We start from the raw sequence: 19,931 nt of genomic DNA, 5'->3' as shown, positions 1-19,931 counted from the left end.
GTAACCGCAGCCATGGTCTCCGAGCTGATAGTCAATGCTACTGCAAACGTCTTGTAACTGTTCGTGCAGACGGTTGTTGTGTTGCAAACGTCCCCATCTGTTGACTCAGGGATCGAGACGTGGCTGCACGATCCGTTACAGCCATGCGGATAAGATCCCTGTCATCTCGACTGCTAGTGGTACGAGGCTGTTGGGATCCAGCAGGCTGTTCCGTATTACCCTCCAGAACCCCCCACCGATTCCATATTCTGCTAACAGTCATTGGATCTCGACCAATGCGAGCAGCAATGTCGCGATACGACAAACCGCAATCACGATAGGCTACAATCCGACCTTTATCAAAGTCGGAAACGTGATGGTACGCATTTCTCCTCCTTACACGAGGCATCACAACAACGTTTCACCAGGCAACGCTGTTTAACTGCTGTTTATGTTTGAGAAATCGGTTGCAAACATTCCTCTTGTCAGCACGTTGTAGGTGTCGCTACCGGCGGCAACCTTGTGTGAATGCTCTGAAAAAAATCATTTGCATATCACAGCATCTTCTTCCTGTAGGTTAAATTTCGCGTCTGTTGCACGTCATCTTCGTGGTGTAGCATTTTTAATGGCCAGTAGTGTATTTCCATTAAGGGAAAAAACAATACCTAACTTCCTGTGCTTCTTGTGCCTCCTGCGTGCAGTTACATTGACAGTCTATTAATACTCGTAGAACACAGGTGAAGTATCAACTTCCTGTTACTCAATGCTGGTTCTCTCGAATTCTGCGACCGAAGTGAGGCGGACCAGCAGCGGGCGGCTGGTTAAACCATCGCTAACAGGGGGTGCTGACTCTTCTTGGAAGTGTGGCGCTCCCCGTACTTTCCATTCGCGTGTGGGCAGCGCCTTCCTGATGCCATTTCGTGGCGCTGCGCTGGTCAGCGTGCAGTCGATGCTTTAGGACTGCACGTTTGCAGTGGACAATACTCGGAGCGGACCGATGTCGTAGCCATGGGCAGCCATCTTCATACATACTCCGCAATCCACCATACGGTGCGTGGCGGAGGGTACCTCGTACCACAACTATCATCTTCTCTCCCTGTTCCACTCCCAAACAGAATGAGAGAAAAATGACTGCCTGTATGCCGCTGTACGAACCCTAATCTCTCTTATCTTATCTTTGTGGTCTTTCCGCGAAATGTAAGTTGGTGGCAGTAAAATTGTACTGCAGTCAGCCTCAAATGCTGGTTCTCTAAATTTCCTCAGTAGCAATTCACGGATAGAACGCCTCCTTTCCTCTAGAGACTCCTACCCGAGTTCCTGAAGCATTCTGTGACACTCTAGTGATCATCAAACCTACCAGTAACAAATCTAGCAGTCCGCCTCTGAATTGCTTCTATGTCCTCCCTCAATCCGACCTGATAGGGATCCCAAACGCTCGAGCAGTACTCAAGAATAGGCCGTATTAGTATTTTTATAAGCGGTCTCCTTTACCGATGAACCACATCTTCCCAAAATTCTACCAATGAGCGGAAGACGACTATCCGGATTCGTCACAACTGCCATTACATGCTTGTCCCACTTCATATCGCTCTGCAATGTTACGCCCAAATATTTAATCGACGTGACTGTGTCAAGCGCTACACTACTAATGGAGTATTCAGACATTGCAGGATTCTTTTTCCTATTCATCTGCATTAACTTACGTTTATTTATATTTATTTATATTTAGAGTTAGCTGCATTCTTTACACCAATCACAAATCCTGTCCAAGTGATCTTGTATCCTCCTACAGTCACTCAACGACGACACCTTCCCGTACACCACAGCATCATCAGCAAACAGCCGCACATTGCTATCCACCCTATCCAAAAGATCATTTATGTAGATAGAAAACAACAGCGGACCTACCACATTTCCTGGGGCACTCCAGATGATACCCTCACCTCCGATGAACACTCACCATCGAGGACAACGTACTGGGTTCGATTACTTAATAAGTCTCTCGCCACGTGTGCCAAATCTGTTCATGGAGACAGAGCACTGTAGACCACTGAACAAAAACCTGTTTATTTCTTTCGGTATGACGACGACACTTTCGTTATTTGACCTCATGCACCAGAAAAACTACCAAATTTACTTAGAACTCAATTCCATCCATGAAAACACCCAATTTGCCATGAAAGTGGCAAAAGGTCGCAAACATCCTTCTCTTGACATCCTAATTCAGCATATAGCCAACGGCTCGCTTGCCCTCAGTGTATACCGTAAGCCAACACGTACAGATTTCATGCCTCCAGCTGCCACCATCCATCGCAGGAAAGCAGTGTGCTCAACATTCTGGTATTCAGTTTGACTGTATTACTTTCGTAAATAAGGAACTACCGACTTCAGTCACAATCAGGATTTTATTTCAATGCACGATGGATTTCGAGACCTGGGGGCTCATATTCAGGTGCTTCGACAGGCTACATCGTTCATTTTTCCGGATTTAAGTTAATTCAAATGGTTGAAATGGCTCTAAGCACTATGGAACTTAACATCTGAGGTCATCAGTCCCCTGGACTTAGAACTACTTAAACCTAACTAACCCAGGACATCACACGCATTCATGCCCGAAGCAGGATTCGAGCCTGCGACCGCAGCAGCAGCCTGGTTTCGGACTGAAGCGCCTAGAACCGCTCGGCCACAGCGGCCGGCTAAGTTAATTCTGATATATTACAAAGAGGGGACATTTTTTTTATAAGTTTACAAAATTAATACAAATCTAAAAATAAATTACTTTTTCCGTTGCCAGAGACATGATTTTTAAGAATATTACGAAGAAATATGGTTACGCACATATCTGCATCTTTCATTCTACAACATGTTTTTAAACACAAGTCAAAACGTATCAAAGTACTTCAAATATAAAGACGCTATTTTTCTACAAATACACGGGTGATATTATTTCAGAGGAGATACAAAGCCATTATGTTGTCAGATACACATGCTGTCATTTACAAAAAGAATATTTGTGAATATGTTAAATGTGGACGATGCTATCAAATTGCTGGCTGCACTTTGTTTAGGAAAAAGTAAACTTTTGAAACTACTAAAAAAATGTGATTGCTAAACTCTATTAGTTCATTCAACATTTTTTCGGAAGATTTTTCTTTGTATTGGAAACATGTTGAATGAACTGAGTTTAGTGGCCACAGTTCTTTCAGTAATTTCAAAGGTTTACTTTTTCCTAAAAAAAAAATTCTTAGTAGACTAGCCATTTGATAATATAACTCACATTTGACATGCACGAACATTCGTTTTGTAAATGATATTCTGGTTACTAATAACATAATGGCTTTGAATCTCCTTTAAAATAACAACAACTGCGTATTTGCAATAATGCATCCTCTTTACATCTAAAATTCTTTGACTTGTTTTGTCTTTTGCTTACAACATGTGCTGTAGAATGAAAAGTGGTATATATGTACATAAACATTTTTACTCGTGGTGTTCTTCAAACCATGTATCAATCACTGGAAACAGTAAGTTATTTTTCGATTTGTATTAGTTTTGTAAACTTATACTCAAAATGTGCCCGCTTTGTGATTTGCCATTGTAATCCCTTCAGAGCCAGAATTAACCTCTCACATGCAGATAACATCGAACATTGCAGATCATGCTGCTGTTACATGAACGAGAAAGCCCCAGAATGTATTGCAAATTCGAAGATGAAAAGAAGAGAATAAAAGAATGCAACAGGACGCGAACCAACTTCCTTCGACTCTCCACTTGCACGTCTCTGATCGCAGCACCACAACTATCAGTTACAATTTCGATTATTATTATCGTTTGCCTTAGAATGCTAAGGACTTCTACAGCTGCTATGTCCTTTTAATTATAACGGATTGTACCTAGAATGAATATATGGTAAATCTTCATTGTGCCGGTGCCCTGAAACAACATATTTTAATAACAAGCTGTAGGAAGAAAACAACGAAATACGATAAACTCTCCAATAAGTAACGAGAGAGCAGTGTCATGTGACCGATTTTCAATTTCAGACGAACGCCAGTCGAAAGCGACGTGGCTTCTTCATTTTAGTCACTCGTCATTCTGTGGTTGCTTTAAATATGAAACATTATGTGTGCGAACTTGCAAGGTATGCCCAATCTCTTTTCGAAATCATGACTAACATTTGCGCAGTGTATGATAATACGGATATTTCTCGTTTCATGTGAATACTCCTCAAATATATTATTTATTGGTGGTTTTATTTGTTTGTCTTATACCCCAGCAGTGTTTAACTTTACGTGAATATGTGAGTTTATTACCTCAGGCTACGTTTCGTAATTTCCTTGCTCACTATCGTGTACCATGCCCCTTTATTTTGACTTCCGAAAACATGGAGGAGGTTTGTCCAATTTGCTTCACTCTTGTAGTCGTGTTGACTCTCTATGGTATTCTGTTTCTATGGTGCTATCAGACAAGCAAAACGGCGTGAAATAACCGCAGAAATCAATGTGGGACGTACGAAGAATCTATTTGTTAGGACACAGCGGCGATATTTGTCGTTAACGTGCTATGGCAGCAAACGACCGACATGAGTGCCTTTAGTAACAACACGACATCGCCTGCACCGCCACTCCTGGGTTCGTGAGCATGCTGGTTGGATCCTAGACGACTGGAAACCCGTGGCCTGGACATATGAGGCCGATTCCACTCCGTAAGAGCTGATGACCTTTTAGCCACAAACAATTCAGAGCTAATAGAGAGCATCATGACTCATACAGGTATTAGTGATCACAAGGTCGTTGTAGCTAGGCTCAATACCGTTTCTTCCAAATCCACCAGAAACAAACGAAAAATAATTTTACTTAAAAAAGCGGATAAAGTGTCACTAGAAGCCTTCCTAAGAGACAATCTCCATTCCTTCCGAACTGACTATGCAAATGTAGACGAGATGTGGCTCAAATTCAAAGATATAGTAGCAACAGCAATTGAGAGATTCATACCTCATAAATTGGTAAGAGATGGAAGTGATCCCCCATGGTACACAAAACAGGTCCGAACGCTGTTGCAGAGGCAACGGAAAAAGCATGCGAAGTTCAGAAGAACGCGAAACCCCGAAGATTGGCTAAAATTTACAGACGCGCGAAATTTGGCACGGACTTCAATGCGAGATGCCTTTAATACGTTCCACAACTAAACATTGTCTCGATATTTGGTACAAAATCCGAAGAAATTCTGGTCGTATGTAAAGTACACAAGCGGCAAGACGCAGTCAATACCTTCGCTGCGCAGTGCCGATGGTACTGTTACCGACGACTGTGCCGCTAAAGCGGAGTTATTGAACGCAGTTTTCCGAAATTCCTTCACCAGGGAAGACGCATTGAATATTCCAGAATTTGAAACACGAATAGCTGCTAGCATAAGTTTCTTAGAAGTAGATACCTTAGAGGTTGCGAAGCAACTTAAATGGCTTGATACGGGCAAGTCTTCAGGTCCAGATTGTATACCGATTAGGTTCCTTTCAGATTACGCTGATACAATAGCTCCCTACTTAGCAATCTTATAGAACCGCTCGCTCACCGATAGATCTGTACCTACAGATTGGAAAATTGCGCAGGTCGCACCAGTGTTTAAGAAGGGTAGTAGGAGTAATCCATCGAACTACAGACCTATATCATTGACGTCGGTTTGCAGTAGGGTTTTGGAGCATATACTGCATTCAAACATTATGAATCACCTCGAAGGGAACGATCTATTGATACGTAATCAGCATGGTTTCAGAAAACATCGTTCTTGTGCAACGCAGCTAGCTCTTTATTCGCACGAAGTGATGGTCGCTATCGACAGGGGATCTCAGGTTGATTCCGTGTTTCTGGATTTCCGGAAAGCTTTTGACACCGTTCCTCACAAGCGACTTCTAATCAACCTGCGGACCTATGGAGTATCGTCTCAGTTGTGCGACTGGATTCGTGATTTCCTGTCAGGAAGGTCGCAGTTCGTAGTAATAGACGCCAAATCATCGAGTAAAACTGAAGTGATATCAGGTGTTCCCCAGGGAAGCGTCCTGGGACCTCTGCTGCTCCTCATCTATATAAATGACCTGGGTGATAATCTGAGCAGTTCTCTTAAGTTGTACGCAGATGATGCTGTGATTTACCGTCTAGTAACGTCATCCGAAGACCAGTATCAGTTGCAAAGCGATTTAGCAAAGATTGCTGTATGGTGTGGCAGGCGACAGTTGACGCTAAATAACGAAAAGTGTGAGGTGATCCACATGAGGTCCAAAAGAAATCCGTTGGAACTCGATTACTCGATAAATAGTACAATTCTCAAGGCTGTCAATTCAACTAAGTACCTGGGTGTTAAAATTACGAACAACTTCAGTTGGAAAGACCACATAGATAATATTGTGGGGAAAGCGAGCCAAAGGTTGCGTTTCATTGTCAGGACACTTAGAAGATGCAACAAGTCCACTAAAGAGACAGCTTACACTACACTCGTTCGTCCTCTGTTAGAATATTGCTGCGCGGTGTGGGATGCTTACCAGGTGGGATTGACGGAGGACATCGAAAGGGTGCAAAAAAGGGCAGCTCGTTTTGTATTATCACGTAATAGGGGAGAGAGTGTGGCAGATATGATACGCGAGTTGGTATGGAAGTCATTAAAGCAAAGACGTTTTTGGTCGCGGCGAGATCTATTTACGAAATTTCAGTCACCAACTTTCTCTTCCGAATGCGAAAATATTTTGTTGATCCCAACCTACATAGGTAGGAATGATCATCAAAATAAAATAAGAGAAATCAGAGCTCGAACAGAAAGGTTTAGGTGTTCGTTTTTCCCTCGCGCTGTTCGGGAGTGGAATGGTAGAGAGATAGTATGATTGTCGTTCGATGAACCCTCTGCCAAGCACTTAAATGTGAATTGCAGAGTAGTCATGTAGATGTAGATGTAGATGGTAGGCTTCGAGGGGGCGTGCTTTCAACAAAGATGTGATGGAGTGTGGCCCTCAACTACGTACCCTCGGACTCGAAATATTAAAAGTTTTGGCTGGTTTCGTTGTCTAGGTGATGGGATATGTAGTTGACGCATTACAAGCAAATACTGCTGAGTCTACAGTCTACAATATGAATGGACACATGAATCGAATTGTCGAAGGTTCCTACCACTCGGCAACTGCGAACTTTGAACGTAACATAGACGATGGTAAATGAAAGATTGCAATTAAATAAAATCTGCAAGTACTAACTTAACGATTTTAAATGATGAGTGCTATAGTAGAAGTACTTTTGAGAATGCGTTATATGTCTGCAAAACACTTATTGGTGTCGATGGTCCAGCAATTAAATAAAATATGTTGAATAACAGGTAAACAACAGATTCTTACTGCACGAAATTAGTTATGAACGACAACATAGCTCGCTATATTCACTTCTAAACGTATACTACGTCTTCACTGTAGAAACCTCGGAAATCCCACTTGTTCACAAGTCGGCACTCCGAAGTATTTCTATCTCTCGCGACCACGTGCAAACCGCCCCACACTCTCCAAGTCTCCCTCGCGACCTTGCGTCTGCCGCGCCGTACTGTCCCGCCATCTCCGTGACCTCTGCGACCGTACCTCTTGCCGCACTGTTCCGAACTGCCTCTCGTGTCCTCTGCCGTACTCCCCAGAACTCTTCTCCCGCTCCTATCCAGTCTCCCCATTCTTTAGCGCTCTGATTCGCTAGAGCGCTCGCACCCTGTATTCAAGACATAATGAAACACAATCGAATTACTGGATTTACATTTAAATAACTTGAAATTAAATAAATATTCCTACGGCTGGACCATAAACACGCTCTAACACACATTATTAGATACATAAACAAATTAAATAAACTTGTATCAAAGGAATAGAACAAAAGGTAGGCCAGTAGCCCAATCTCTCTGTGCTTTCTAAAACACAGTAAATATTTAACCAAGTTCTTCATGAATAACATTGCTGTGTGTGTTTGTTGTGGTTTTCAGACCTGAGACTGGTTTGATGCAGCTCTCCATGCTACTCTATCCTGTGCAAGCTGCTTCATCTCCCAGAACGTATTGCAGCCTACACCCTTCTGAATCTGCTTAGTGTATTCGCCTCTTGGTCTGCCTCTACGATTTTTATCCTCCACACTGCTCTTCAATACTAAATTGGTGATCCCTTGATGCCTCAGAACATGTCCTACCAACCGATCTCTTCTTCTAGTCAAGTTGTGCCACAAACTCCTCTTCCCCCAATTCTATTCAATACCTCCTCATTAGTGAAGCGATCTACCCATCCAATCTTCAGCATTCCTCTTTAGCACCACATTTCGAAAGCTTCTATTCTCTTCTTGTCAAGACTATTCATCGTCCATGTTTCACTTCCATACATGGCTACATTCCATACAAATACTTTCAGGAACGACTTCCTGACACTTAAATCTATACTCGATGTTAACAAATTTCCCTTCTTCAGAAATGCTTTCCTTGCCATTGCCAGTCTACATTTTATATCCTCTCTACTTCGACCATCATCAGTTATTTTGCTCCCCAAATAGCAAAATTCCTTTACTACTTTAAGTGTCTCATTTCCCAATCTAATTCCCTCAGCATCACCAAAGTTAACTCGACTACATTCCATTACCCTCGTTTTGCTTTTGTTCATGTTCATCTTATATCCTCCTTTCAAGACACTGTCCATTCCGTTCAGCTGCTCTTCCAGGTCCTGTGCTGTCTCTGACAGAATTACAATGTCATCGGCGAGCCTCAACGTTTTTATTTCTTCTCCATGGATTTTAATTCGTACTCCGAATTTTTCTTTACTGCTTGCTCAATATACAGATTGAATAACATCGGCGATAGGCTACAACCCTGTCTCACACCCTTCCCAACCACTGCTTCCCTTTTATGCCCCTCGACTCTTATAACTGCCATCTGGTTTCTGTACAAATTGCAAATAGCCTTTCGATCCCTGTATTTCACCCCTGTCACCTTCAGAATTTGAAAGAGAGTATTCCAGTCAAAATTGTCAAAAGCTTTCTCTAAGTCTACAAATGCTAGAAACGTAGATGTTTGCCTTTCCTTAATTTATTTTCTAAGATAAATCGTAGGGTCAGTATTGCCTCACGTGTTCCAACATTTCTAATGAATCCAAACTGATCTTCCCCGAGGTTGGCTTCTACCAGTTTTTCCATTCGTCTGTAAAGAATTAGTGTTAGTAATTTCCAGCCGTGACTTATTAAACTGATAGTTCGGTAATTTTCACATCTGTCAACACCTGCTTTCTTTGGGATTGGAATTATTATATTCTACTTGAGTAACATATATCGGATATGAACAAAGACATAGGTGAATAAATATATAATCATGCTGCTACCGTTTTCTCTTCTAAGTGTAGACTACTTAAGGCCTGATGCAATCGATAGTAATCGGCCACTTTCACCTCCAATAACTCATGTACTATTCAAGTTACGTGCCTGTAATTCATACCAATTTAGGTTTACACTCACAGCTTTGTAAAGACACGTCGATCGAAGAAATCGGATGAGCGGTTTAGATTTTGGAATTTTGTTGCTGGGGGTTACTTGTATAATTTACAGTCAGATATTAAACTTAAAACCAATAAAGATATTGAAAATCTGATTACACCATCAGAATCGTCGTGCAAATAATGGCAATGTAGGTGTTTCTTTTTAAGGTGTCGTGATTCCTCTGACTGCTATTGATTTCTACACGAATTGTGGAATGTCTGCCATGATTGTTTCAAAAAGTCCGCCATCTTTGGCACTCTCAGCTTACAAGTCTCTTTCATCGACACAGCGTCACCAAGGAATTCCCAGCCACGTGCTCGGCCTAGACCATGCGCTCGAGCTACCCCTCTTGTCTGGCTAACATTCGGCACCACGTGTTTGCTGCCGGGCCCTGGCTTGCCGAGTGGCTTGCTGAGTGGCCCATGCAGCCACGCCAACTCCGAACTTAGAGTATTGCTGGGGTGTCACAACTTGCCCGTTACCTCACAAGTGTGACGCAGGGCCGAAGAAGCTACGGACCCAAATCGTCAACAAGGCACTGTGCAAGTTGGTTGTGGCTATACAAAGGTGTGGACAGTGTTAACTGGAATGGACTGGGTGCTCTGGTTCAACTGAACCGATGATTGACTGGAAATAGTTTCGTTAGGATACTTGGAGGCGACGCGCAACCAGTTATGGACTTCACGTTCCCAAACAACGACAGAATTTTTACTGCACCGTGTCACTGGGCCACAACTATTCGCACTTGCTTTGAAGAACATGCTCGGCAGTTCGAGCGAATGAACAGACCACCCAAATCGCCCGACATGAATCCAATTGAACATTTATGGCACATAGTCGAGAGCTCAGTCCGAGAGAATGCCTAGTGGGCTCGCCGCTCACCATATATCATATAACACAAGGTGTCATACCTTTAGGCAGAATTTTTCGTGTCTTTATTCTCACTGAAGTGATCCTTTACTGCTGTACCTTACAGGAAATAAATAAACTCTTTTACGGTTATAGCATTTAGTGGCCATTAAAAATTCTTACAACTTAATTCTCAGGATCCTTGATCCTGGGGGAGGGAATTATGTTCAAAAGATAAATAACCGAAGAAAAAATAACTGTCACAATAACTTCCACAGGTCCAGCATATATCCCAAGATGCAAACAGTGACACATCACAACCACGTGAGCAAGTTCTGAGCGGTACAAATATCGGAAGGAAATGTTGCAGTGTCTGTCACCTATCGTTGGGTGCTGTTGACAGAGTCCAGTGGCACGGCTCGACGGCGAATGCGGCAGAGTCCAACGGCTGTGTCAGCGAGAATGCCGTGGCGTAGTATAGCCGGCGATGGAGTGCTTGAAACAGCTCGATAAATGAAAGTAGTCTTCACTCTTCTGCGGCCAGCTACATCGTCATTTTTGTCCATCCCCATGCCATCGACTTGAGTACCTTATGTTCACGTGACAGGAGCTGGTAAACCTACGATGTCCAAGGTGTCGCAGGCCGGAGTGGCTGTGTGGTTCTAGGCGCTACAGTCTGGAACCAAACGACAGCTACGGTCGCAGGTTCGAATCCTGCATCGGGCAGGGATGTGTGTGATGTCCTTAGTTAGGTTTAATTCGTTCTAAGTTCTAGACGACTGATGACCTCAGAAGTTAAGTCGCATAGTGCTCAGAGCCATCTGGACCATTTGAACCAAGGTGTCTGCCACCGACAAATCTTCCTCCATCGATGGCAGAAATATAAAATTTACCATTTTCACACGTCCTTGATTCGCACTTCCCTGTTTCACGTCTTCTGATCGCTACAGCTATAGTTTGTGTTGGACACCATGACAAGCCGTGAACTCTTGCGTTGTAAAATGTAAACAATATTTCTGATGCGTTGTTAGTCCATGTTCTCTGACTCACTGATACGTTCGCAGCTGGCAAGACGGAAGACTGGAAGCGTGTCCTGGATGTGAACGTGCTGGGTCTAAGCATCTGCACCAGGGAGGCCGTGCAGGACATGCTGAGCAGGGGCGTCGACGACGGCTTCATCATCCACATCAACAGGTTTGTTTTCGTCCCGGCGCATGTACCAACTCACAGTGCCTACTTCTAGACCATCTCATTGCGTATGTTATACGCACAGCGTTCTACAGAAAGTTGTTATTGCTACTAACTCATAAATAGTTTGAGATACCGAACAGGTTATTTATGTGTGTGTGTGTGTGTGTGTGTGTGTGTGTGTGTGTGTGTGTGCTGGGGAGTACTTCCAGAATTAATGTTTCACTCTTCAGCAGAGTGTACGCTACTGCGAAACTTAAAAATGCATGCTGATGCTGGCCCTGAGTCTGGGCACCTGGTGTTTCCAAAATGTTTTTACGTATTGTCAACGCTCACATCTTTTTTTCCCAACGTGGTATTGAAGAAACTACCATTTAAATAAAAAAGATGTGTGCTGTATTGCTTTTGAAGGGCAATCGATTCATCGTTTTGTCGGTTCTTCAGGTTTACGGGCGAGGTAGCCGAAAGAAATGCGGATGATATTCTGAAAGTGAGGGTGAAGGCTGCGGCATAGTACAGTTTCACACTTTCACCCCTGTTACCGTCTACATGTCCCATAACAGGACTTCACCGATTTGCAGCAGTGACGTTCTGTCTCATATTTACTACATATCCCGACTCTGCTTACCAAAAATTTCGCGTACAAAAATTACTTCTTCACAAAGAAAGACAGTACAATAATCTTCTCCTAGTTACATATTTCCTGCTCATAAATGTTTGAAACTACTTGTCTATCTACAAACGTTTATGGGCTTAGACTAAAGGGGAGAAGCAAATAAAAGAACTATCCATATATAAGAAAGAAAATAATTATATTTACTAATTTTACCTTCCGGGTCGCTGGCCATGTACTATACTGTAGTTTCTGTCCTTTTCTCTTTGGAATAAAGGGTTGTATTTTGCAGAGAGTCCAGCCATAAAGATACACGGTAGGTCTCAGGCCGGCGATCTACCTGTTCTTTCCCTTGCATAAAGCTGTTGCTTGACTTAAAACTAATAGTAATTCTCTGGTGATTATACATTAAGTGCCATGGATCGGTTCGCTGCCTTTTTCCCTCTGTTTCACTGGCTGTTTAGCGTTTCATACTTGATAGTGCTATGAGCGCAAAGAAAAATAAGTATAGCGGGCAGTTGTAGGCCTCAACATCCTGTGGCAATCGTAACAGTCTCATTTAAACCGACGTCTGTGCGTTCAGAGTGACAAGATGTCTCCCATACCTGTGCTGCATAATCTCCAGCCGCAAAATAGAGTCCCACTTGTGATGTCCGAAGTACTTCAAGCTGTCTCCATGTCCTTCCAGACCTGTGCAGTGTTTTTTAAACACAGTGTACGGTCTTGGCTGACTCCCAAGTATTTTTATTTGGTGCAGTGGTGTAGTCTAATCCCCCGCCATCCTATTCCCAATTATCTTGAGGCTTCTCTGTTATGTAGATGGAATATATATACTAGCATTTTTTCTGAGTTAGATAGCAGGTGATTTTCTTCATAGCGGTTACAGAAGGTATCCAAAGCCCTGGTCAGGCTTCTTTCAATCACTTCTGCCTTGAGCAGAAATGGCAGTGTCGCCTGTGTATATGGATCCCTTTCTTTCTGGTTGGTGTGGGTGTTCATTAAAAACGATGCAGTAACCAAAAAAAGGCAGTCTCTTTCATAGTGAATATCTTCGAACATCTGTGACATAAACACCTGTTGTAGAGGGGCAGTACAAGTTTAAGAGCTTTTCAACGTTACTTATAGGATAAAATCCGGTGAAAAGGCATCCGAGGTATCAGGTGACATCTGAAGCAATTACCCGATATATATCTAAGGTCATCACCTTCCCTGGAGACCCACCTCTGTACTCACAATCCTGAAACAGTTGTATGTGGTACATTCAAGGTCACCCCATCACCTCCCCCTATTTTGTCTGCACCAATAGGAGTCAAGCACTTTTCGTCTCCTCCTCTTTTTATTATTGGGGAAAACGTGTGGACATGTCATTCTTGTTCTGCGCACTGTTGTGAGAGGATCACCAGCAACAGAGCTGCACTTTTTTAAAAATGGTGATGGTTATTACCATAATTTACTTTGACACTATAGAGTGTGGTTGAATTGCTGTAATTTGATGACGTGAAGGAATATTCTGCAAAATGATGGAATTTTTTAAAAAATTAGACTGGTAAGGGCAAGACTCCAACATACTCATTACAGAGCAAATCATTGTTTTTTAAGTTGGTTCTTGCGAGTTATTAGACGTTTTGCATTTCAGATTCTGTAAACTGACAGAAAATGTTAGTTCTCTAGGCGAACTGTGTGTGACTGTGGGGGTATCCTGTTTCAAAATGGTAGCCAAGATTACCATAATTAGTGGTCCAAAATGGGCACCTTCAAGATTTTTAGCTTAAGTAACACAATTAGCAGCAAAGATTTGGACATTATCTGCAAGTACTACTTACAGTTTTATCCTATTTTTCCAGATATAAAAACGAGACAGAAACACGTCTCTGTATTACTAATGTGTTACATTATAGTTCGTTAAAATAAGGGCATAAGCAATACAAGTTACACTACTATTTACAACTTTGGGTAATGGTTTTAACAAATACCCAATGTAAGTACGAGACTGAGAAACAACCACAGTGCATCAAATAAACTATTGCTACTAGAACCCATCCCTCCATTATTAATGCGTAAGAATTCCAGTGTTGCAAATTTCGCAGATGAACTTCTGTGAAGTTTGGAAGGTGGGAGACGGGATACTGGTGGAAGTAAATCTGTGAGGACGTGTTGTGATTGGGTAGTGCAGTCGGTAGAGCACTTGCTCGCAAAAGGCAAAGGTCCCGAGTTCGAGTTCTAACGCACAGCTATAGTCTGCCTAGAAGTTTCATGTCAATGCACACTCTGCCGCTGAGTGAAAATTTAGTTCTGTCACATAATAGCGACAAAAACAACGTATAAGCACTCAGCCACCCACTACTGTTTACAATTTGGTTATATATTTCTATTTTCTTAGACATCGCCTTTCCATTCTAAGGTGCATGTTAATTTGTGGTTATTAAAATTCAAACAATTTGCGCAAGCATTATTTGAAACTGCACTCCTACTTGAACCTTCTGCAAGCATACCGATTAATGATCACGTCCCCACATTATTATTTACTGGTATCTAGGATGCCTGAGGAGAGACTGCCACAGTCTGAAACACCCTGCCAGATCCCTTCAGCCTCTGAGAATCCTCCCCTTCCTCTTTCTCACTGGATCAAAACAATCAAGATTCCCTTCCTTTTGCTGGCCGGGGTGGCCGAGCGGTTCTAGGCACTACAGTCTGGAACCGCTTGACCGCTATGGTCGCAGGTTCGAATCCTGCCTCGGGCATGGGTGTGTGTGATGTCCTTGGTTAGTTAGCCTTAAATAGTTCTACGTTTTAGGGGACTGATGACCTCAGAAGTTAAGTCCCATAGTGCGCAGAGCCATTTGAACCATTATAACCCTTTTATCACTGGAGCAGTTGCATGGGCCGCGATATTTGAGGTCTCATCAGCACAGTGAAAGAATCACTATGAAGTGCCCTGATACGCAGTTATGAGACGGTACCCTCAAGTAGAATAAAGGTGGATTAGAAGACAGATAAGTCCAATTAACTACCAGAATACGATATTTAAATAAATTAACTCTTTCTACATGCCAAAACCGTATCCCCCCTACATTTTTAGTGTCTATGAGATGTCACAGTGTGTGTTAAGATGGGTGCGTTATCCTATCGGCAGAGTTACTGTAATAAATAATATCATTGCGTTTCCCCTAAGTATTAGAAAGTATTACCACTATCCAGTTTTTCCAAAACGCATACATAAATCCGAGACACTTAATGTTTATAAATTCCGCAGTGCTTTATTTAATGACAAATACATACTTGCTAACTACAAAGTCTACATTATGTCTGTATTACACTACTTACCATTAAAATTTCTACACCACGAAGATGACGTGCTACAGACGCGAAATTTAACCGACAGTAAGATGATGCTGTAATATGCAAATTATTAGCTTTTGAGAGCATTCACACAAGGTTGGCGCCGGTGGCGACACCTACAACGTGCTGTTATGACGAAAGTTTCCAACCGATATCTCATACACAAACAGCAGTTGACCAGCGTTGCCTAGTGAAACGTTGTTGTGATGGCTCGTGTAAGGAGGAGAAACGCGTACCATCACGTTTCCGACTTTGATAAAGGTCGGATTGTAGCCTATCGTGATTGCGGTTTATCGTATAGCGACATTGCTGCTCGCGTTGGTCGAGATCCAATGACTGTTAGCACAATATGGAATCGGTGGAATCAGGAGGGTAATACGGAATGCCGTGCTGGATCCCAACGGCCTCGTATCACTAGCAGTCGATATGATAGGCATCTTATCCGCATGGATGTAACGGATCATGCAGCCACGTCTCGATCCCTGAGTCAGCAGATGGGGACGTTTGCAAGACAACAGCCATCTGCACGAACAGTTCGACGACGTTTGCCGCAGCATGGAGTATCAGCTCGGAGACCATGGCTGCGGTTACCCTTGACGCTGCATCACAGACAGGAACGCCTGCGATGGTGTACCCAACGAAGAATCTGGGTGCACGAATGGCAAAACGTAATTTTTTCGGATGAATCCAGGTTCTGTTTACAGCATCTTGCTGGTCGCATCCGTGTTTGGCGTCATCGCGGTGAACGCACATTGGAAACGTGTATTCGTCATCGCCATACTGGCGTATCACCCGGCATGATGGTATTGGGTGCCATTGGTTACACGTCTCGGTCACCTCTTGTTCGCATTGACGGCACTTTTAAAAGTGGACGTTACATTTCAGATGTGTTACGACCCGTGGCTCTACCCTTCATTCGATCCCTGCGAAACCCTACATTTCAGCAGGATAATGCACGACCGCATGTTGCAGATCCTGCAGTGGCGTTTCTGGATACAGAAAATGTTGGACTGCTGCCCTGACCAACACATTCTCCAATTGTCACACCAATTGAAAACGTCTGGTCAATAGTGGCCGAGCAAATGGCTCGTCACAATACGCAAGTCACTACTCTTGAGGAACTGTGGTATCGAAGCTGCAGGGGCAGCTGTACCTGTACACCCATCCAATCTCTGATTGACTCATTGCCCAGGCGTACCAAGGCTGTGGTTGTTCTGGCTACTGATTTCTCAGGATCTATGCACCCAACTTGCGTGAAAATGTAATCACATGTCAGTTCTAGTATAATTTATTTGTCCAATGAGTACCCGTTTATCATCTGCATTTCTTCTTGGTGTAGCAATTTTAATGGCCAGTAGTGTATTTACTGGTATCTAGAATGGCTGAGGAGAGACTGCCACAGTCTGAAACCCCCTGCCAGATCCCTGCTGCCTCTGAGAATCCTCCCCTGCCTCTTTCTCTCCGGATCAAAACATTGAAGATCCCCTTTTCCCTTTTATTACTGGAGCAGTTATTTGGGTTGTAAAGCGGGATTACAAGATACTTAAGTACAATTAACCACCAGAATACCATATTTGAATAAATTAACTCTTTCTACATGCCAAATCTGTACCACCCCTAAATTTTTACTGTCTGTGGGAAGTCATAGTGTATGTTAAGATGAGTGCGTTATCCTATCGACAGAGTTACTGTAATTTAATGATGTCATTGCGTTTCCCCTAAGTATTAGAGAGCATGACCACTACCCAGTATTCCAAAACGCATACATAAATCCGAGACACTTAAATGTTCACAAATTGCACAGTGCTCAGTGCTTTATTTAATGACAGATACGTACTTGCTAACTACAAAGTCTACATTATGTCTGTATTACTTACATGTGAGATCACTATAAATATTCGTCAGAGCTGTCTACACGTAAATAACTATGAAAAAATGCGAATGTGTGTACCCACAACACACTGCTCAATTCTCACTGTAAGCAATAACCGCTACAGTCATAGGATGGGATTAGGATAGAAAAAAAAAAGCACTCCGTCTTCAGGCCACGAGTGGCCTACCGGGACCATCCGACCGCCGTGTCGTCCTCGTTTGAGAATGCGGATAGGCATATAGGAGGGGCGTGGGGTCAGTACACCGCTCTCCCGGTCGTAAGATGGTATTCTTGAACGGAGCCGCCACTGTTCGGTCGAGTAGCTCCTCAATTGGCATCACGAGGCTGAGCGCACCCCGAAAAATGGCAACAGCGCATGGCGGCCTGGATGGTCACCCATCCTAGTGACGACCATGCCCGACAGTCCTTAACTTCGGTGATCTCACGGGAACCGGTGTACCCACTGCGGAAAGGCCATTGCCAGGATTAGGATAGAGAAAAAAGAAATTGTTTGTAATCGTCGCTGGTGTGACGGAACTGGTAGCTGGCGGAGGCCACACTGTTTACACTAGTTGTTGCACACTGGTAACCGCCTCACCATAGCAAGAAGAACTACAGTGGTCACACGCCCCACTGCACATACATCGCACGGGCAACAGTCAAGGGAGAAGTAGTAGTTACATGACCGTTGAAAACTAGAGAACAACTGGAGAAGAAGCAGAATATGCACGTGCTAGCAGCACCTGTGATCAAATATCAGATGCTAACCGCCGGAGGCAGGTGTGTGATAAAACAGGCAGGATGCCACCAGTCGAAGTTCCGAGGAGAGGAGAGAGCAGTCTGTATTTACTGCTCTCATAATGGATAAAACGCTATGTCTGTCTAATTTCCGAGAACGTAAATAATGGTGTAGCAATAATCTACAGATACGACACTGATAAATTTACAAACATTGTACCACAACTATAGCCTGACGCAAGGTGTAGTCCCACATGCAACCATATCTGCGCTATTTCTTTTGTTTGGTGTATGGATGTGTCACTGTTTATCAATCCCTCAGTCGCCACACATATTGAGTGGATGGTCCATGTCGTTACACACAATCTTCGGAGGGTATGGAGGTGGAATACCAGAAGCGCTTTGACGTTCATGTATAGTAATATCATGGTTTCTTCAAATTACTGCAGCTACTCGCCTTGTGTTTTGTTCTTCAGTTTCTATTGTCCCGTTACCGGATTGAAACCGCCTAGTGATTCACCATCTGATTGTGTATGTTCAATGATTGTCTGCAGCAGTGTGGGAGTCGTGTAGCTGTGGCAAGATGTATAAACGGAAGATGTAAGCACCGAGTGTGGAGAGAATTACTTACAGTTATTAGTGTCCGTTCGTTGGTTGCTGGTGCACACAATATTCTGGGAAATACAATGAATGTTTTCCAGGGATGTTAATGTCAGTGCACTTCACACACTTAGTTACAGGTAACACGTTCCACATGCTTTACAAAACATATCTACATCTACATCCATACTCCGCAATCCACCTGACGGGTTGTGGCGGAGGGTACCTTGAGTACCTCTGTCGGTTCTCACTTCTATATCAGTCTCGTATTGTTCGTGGAAAGAAAGATTTTCGGCATGCCTCTGTGTGTGCTCTAATCTCTCTCATTTTATCCTCATGGTCTCTTTGCGAGATATACGTAGGAGTGAGCAATGTACTGCTTGACTCCTCGGTGATGATGATGATGAGCGTTTGGCGTCATTGGCCGGGAGGCCCCTCGCGGGGCAGGTCCGGCCGCCTTGGCGCAGGTCTTATTACATTCGGCGCCACATTGGGCGACCTGCACGCCGGATGGGGATGAAATGATGATGAACACAACACAACACCCAGTGCCTGAGCGGAGAAAATCTCCGACCCAGCCGGGAATCGAACCCGGGCCCGGAGGACGGCAATCCGTCACGCTGACCACTCAGCTACTGGGGCGGACGACTCCTCGGTGAAGGTATGTTCTCGAAACTTCAACAAAAGCCCGTACCGAGCTACTGAGCGTCTCTCTTGCAGAGTAACCAAGGATTAAATTATGTCAAAGAGTTTGTGTTAGGGCAGAGAGTCACTTTGTTCAGTTCTTGTAATACACACTGGCGACAGTAAGAATGTATCTATTTCTCTATTGCAAAAATAACATGTAGTTATTTGCTGATATTGACATGTGCTATTCATAAAATCACATAAACAATGACTTTCGAAGTTATTACAGAAAGCTGCTGTTTCGTCTTTACGTAGTTCAACGCTCAAATTTTTTGTTAGTCGCAGTATTTGTATGTGTGGCCAGAGGTGTGATTTTTTTAAAAGCATGCATTGATATCGTCTGCTGGTGTTGAACTGGGGGTAACTGGAAGTGTTTGTCGGAAATCTCCTGATAGTATGAGTGTAGCTCCTCCTATCACTTCGGTTTCCCCTGTAAGTCTTTTAATGTTGTGTCCATGGCTTCGAGTAATTTTTCATGCCATCGTGCATTTGTCCCAGAAGATAATTTTAGCTTTCTTTACAAGTTCACTCCCTCCTGATG

General features: G+C 43.3%; 1 protein-coding gene across 1 annotated transcript in view; it reads left to right on the top strand.

Moving 5' to 3' along the window:
- The window catches only part of LOC126115035 (dehydrogenase/reductase SDR family member 11-like), a 120,278-nt gene that overhangs the window by 46,046 nt on the left and 54,301 nt on the right, over nucleotides 1–19,931 (top strand). The window contains exons 2-3 of the mRNA XM_049915030.1: nucleotides 10,631–10,676; nucleotides 11,417–11,546. Coding sequence (XP_049770987.1) covers nucleotides 10,631–10,676; nucleotides 11,417–11,546 — 176 coding nt within the window. The remainder of the gene's footprint in view (nucleotides 1–10,630; nucleotides 10,677–11,416; nucleotides 11,547–19,931) is intronic.

This window comes from Schistocerca cancellata, chromosome 1, assembly GCF_023864275.1.
Source record: "Schistocerca cancellata isolate TAMUIC-IGC-003103 chromosome 1, iqSchCanc2.1, whole genome shotgun sequence".
NCBI classification, from domain to species: domain Eukaryota; kingdom Metazoa; phylum Arthropoda; class Insecta; order Orthoptera; family Acrididae; genus Schistocerca; species Schistocerca cancellata.
The sequence above is the reverse complement of the archived record's forward strand: the minus strand, read 5'-3'. Positions and strand labels throughout refer to the sequence as shown.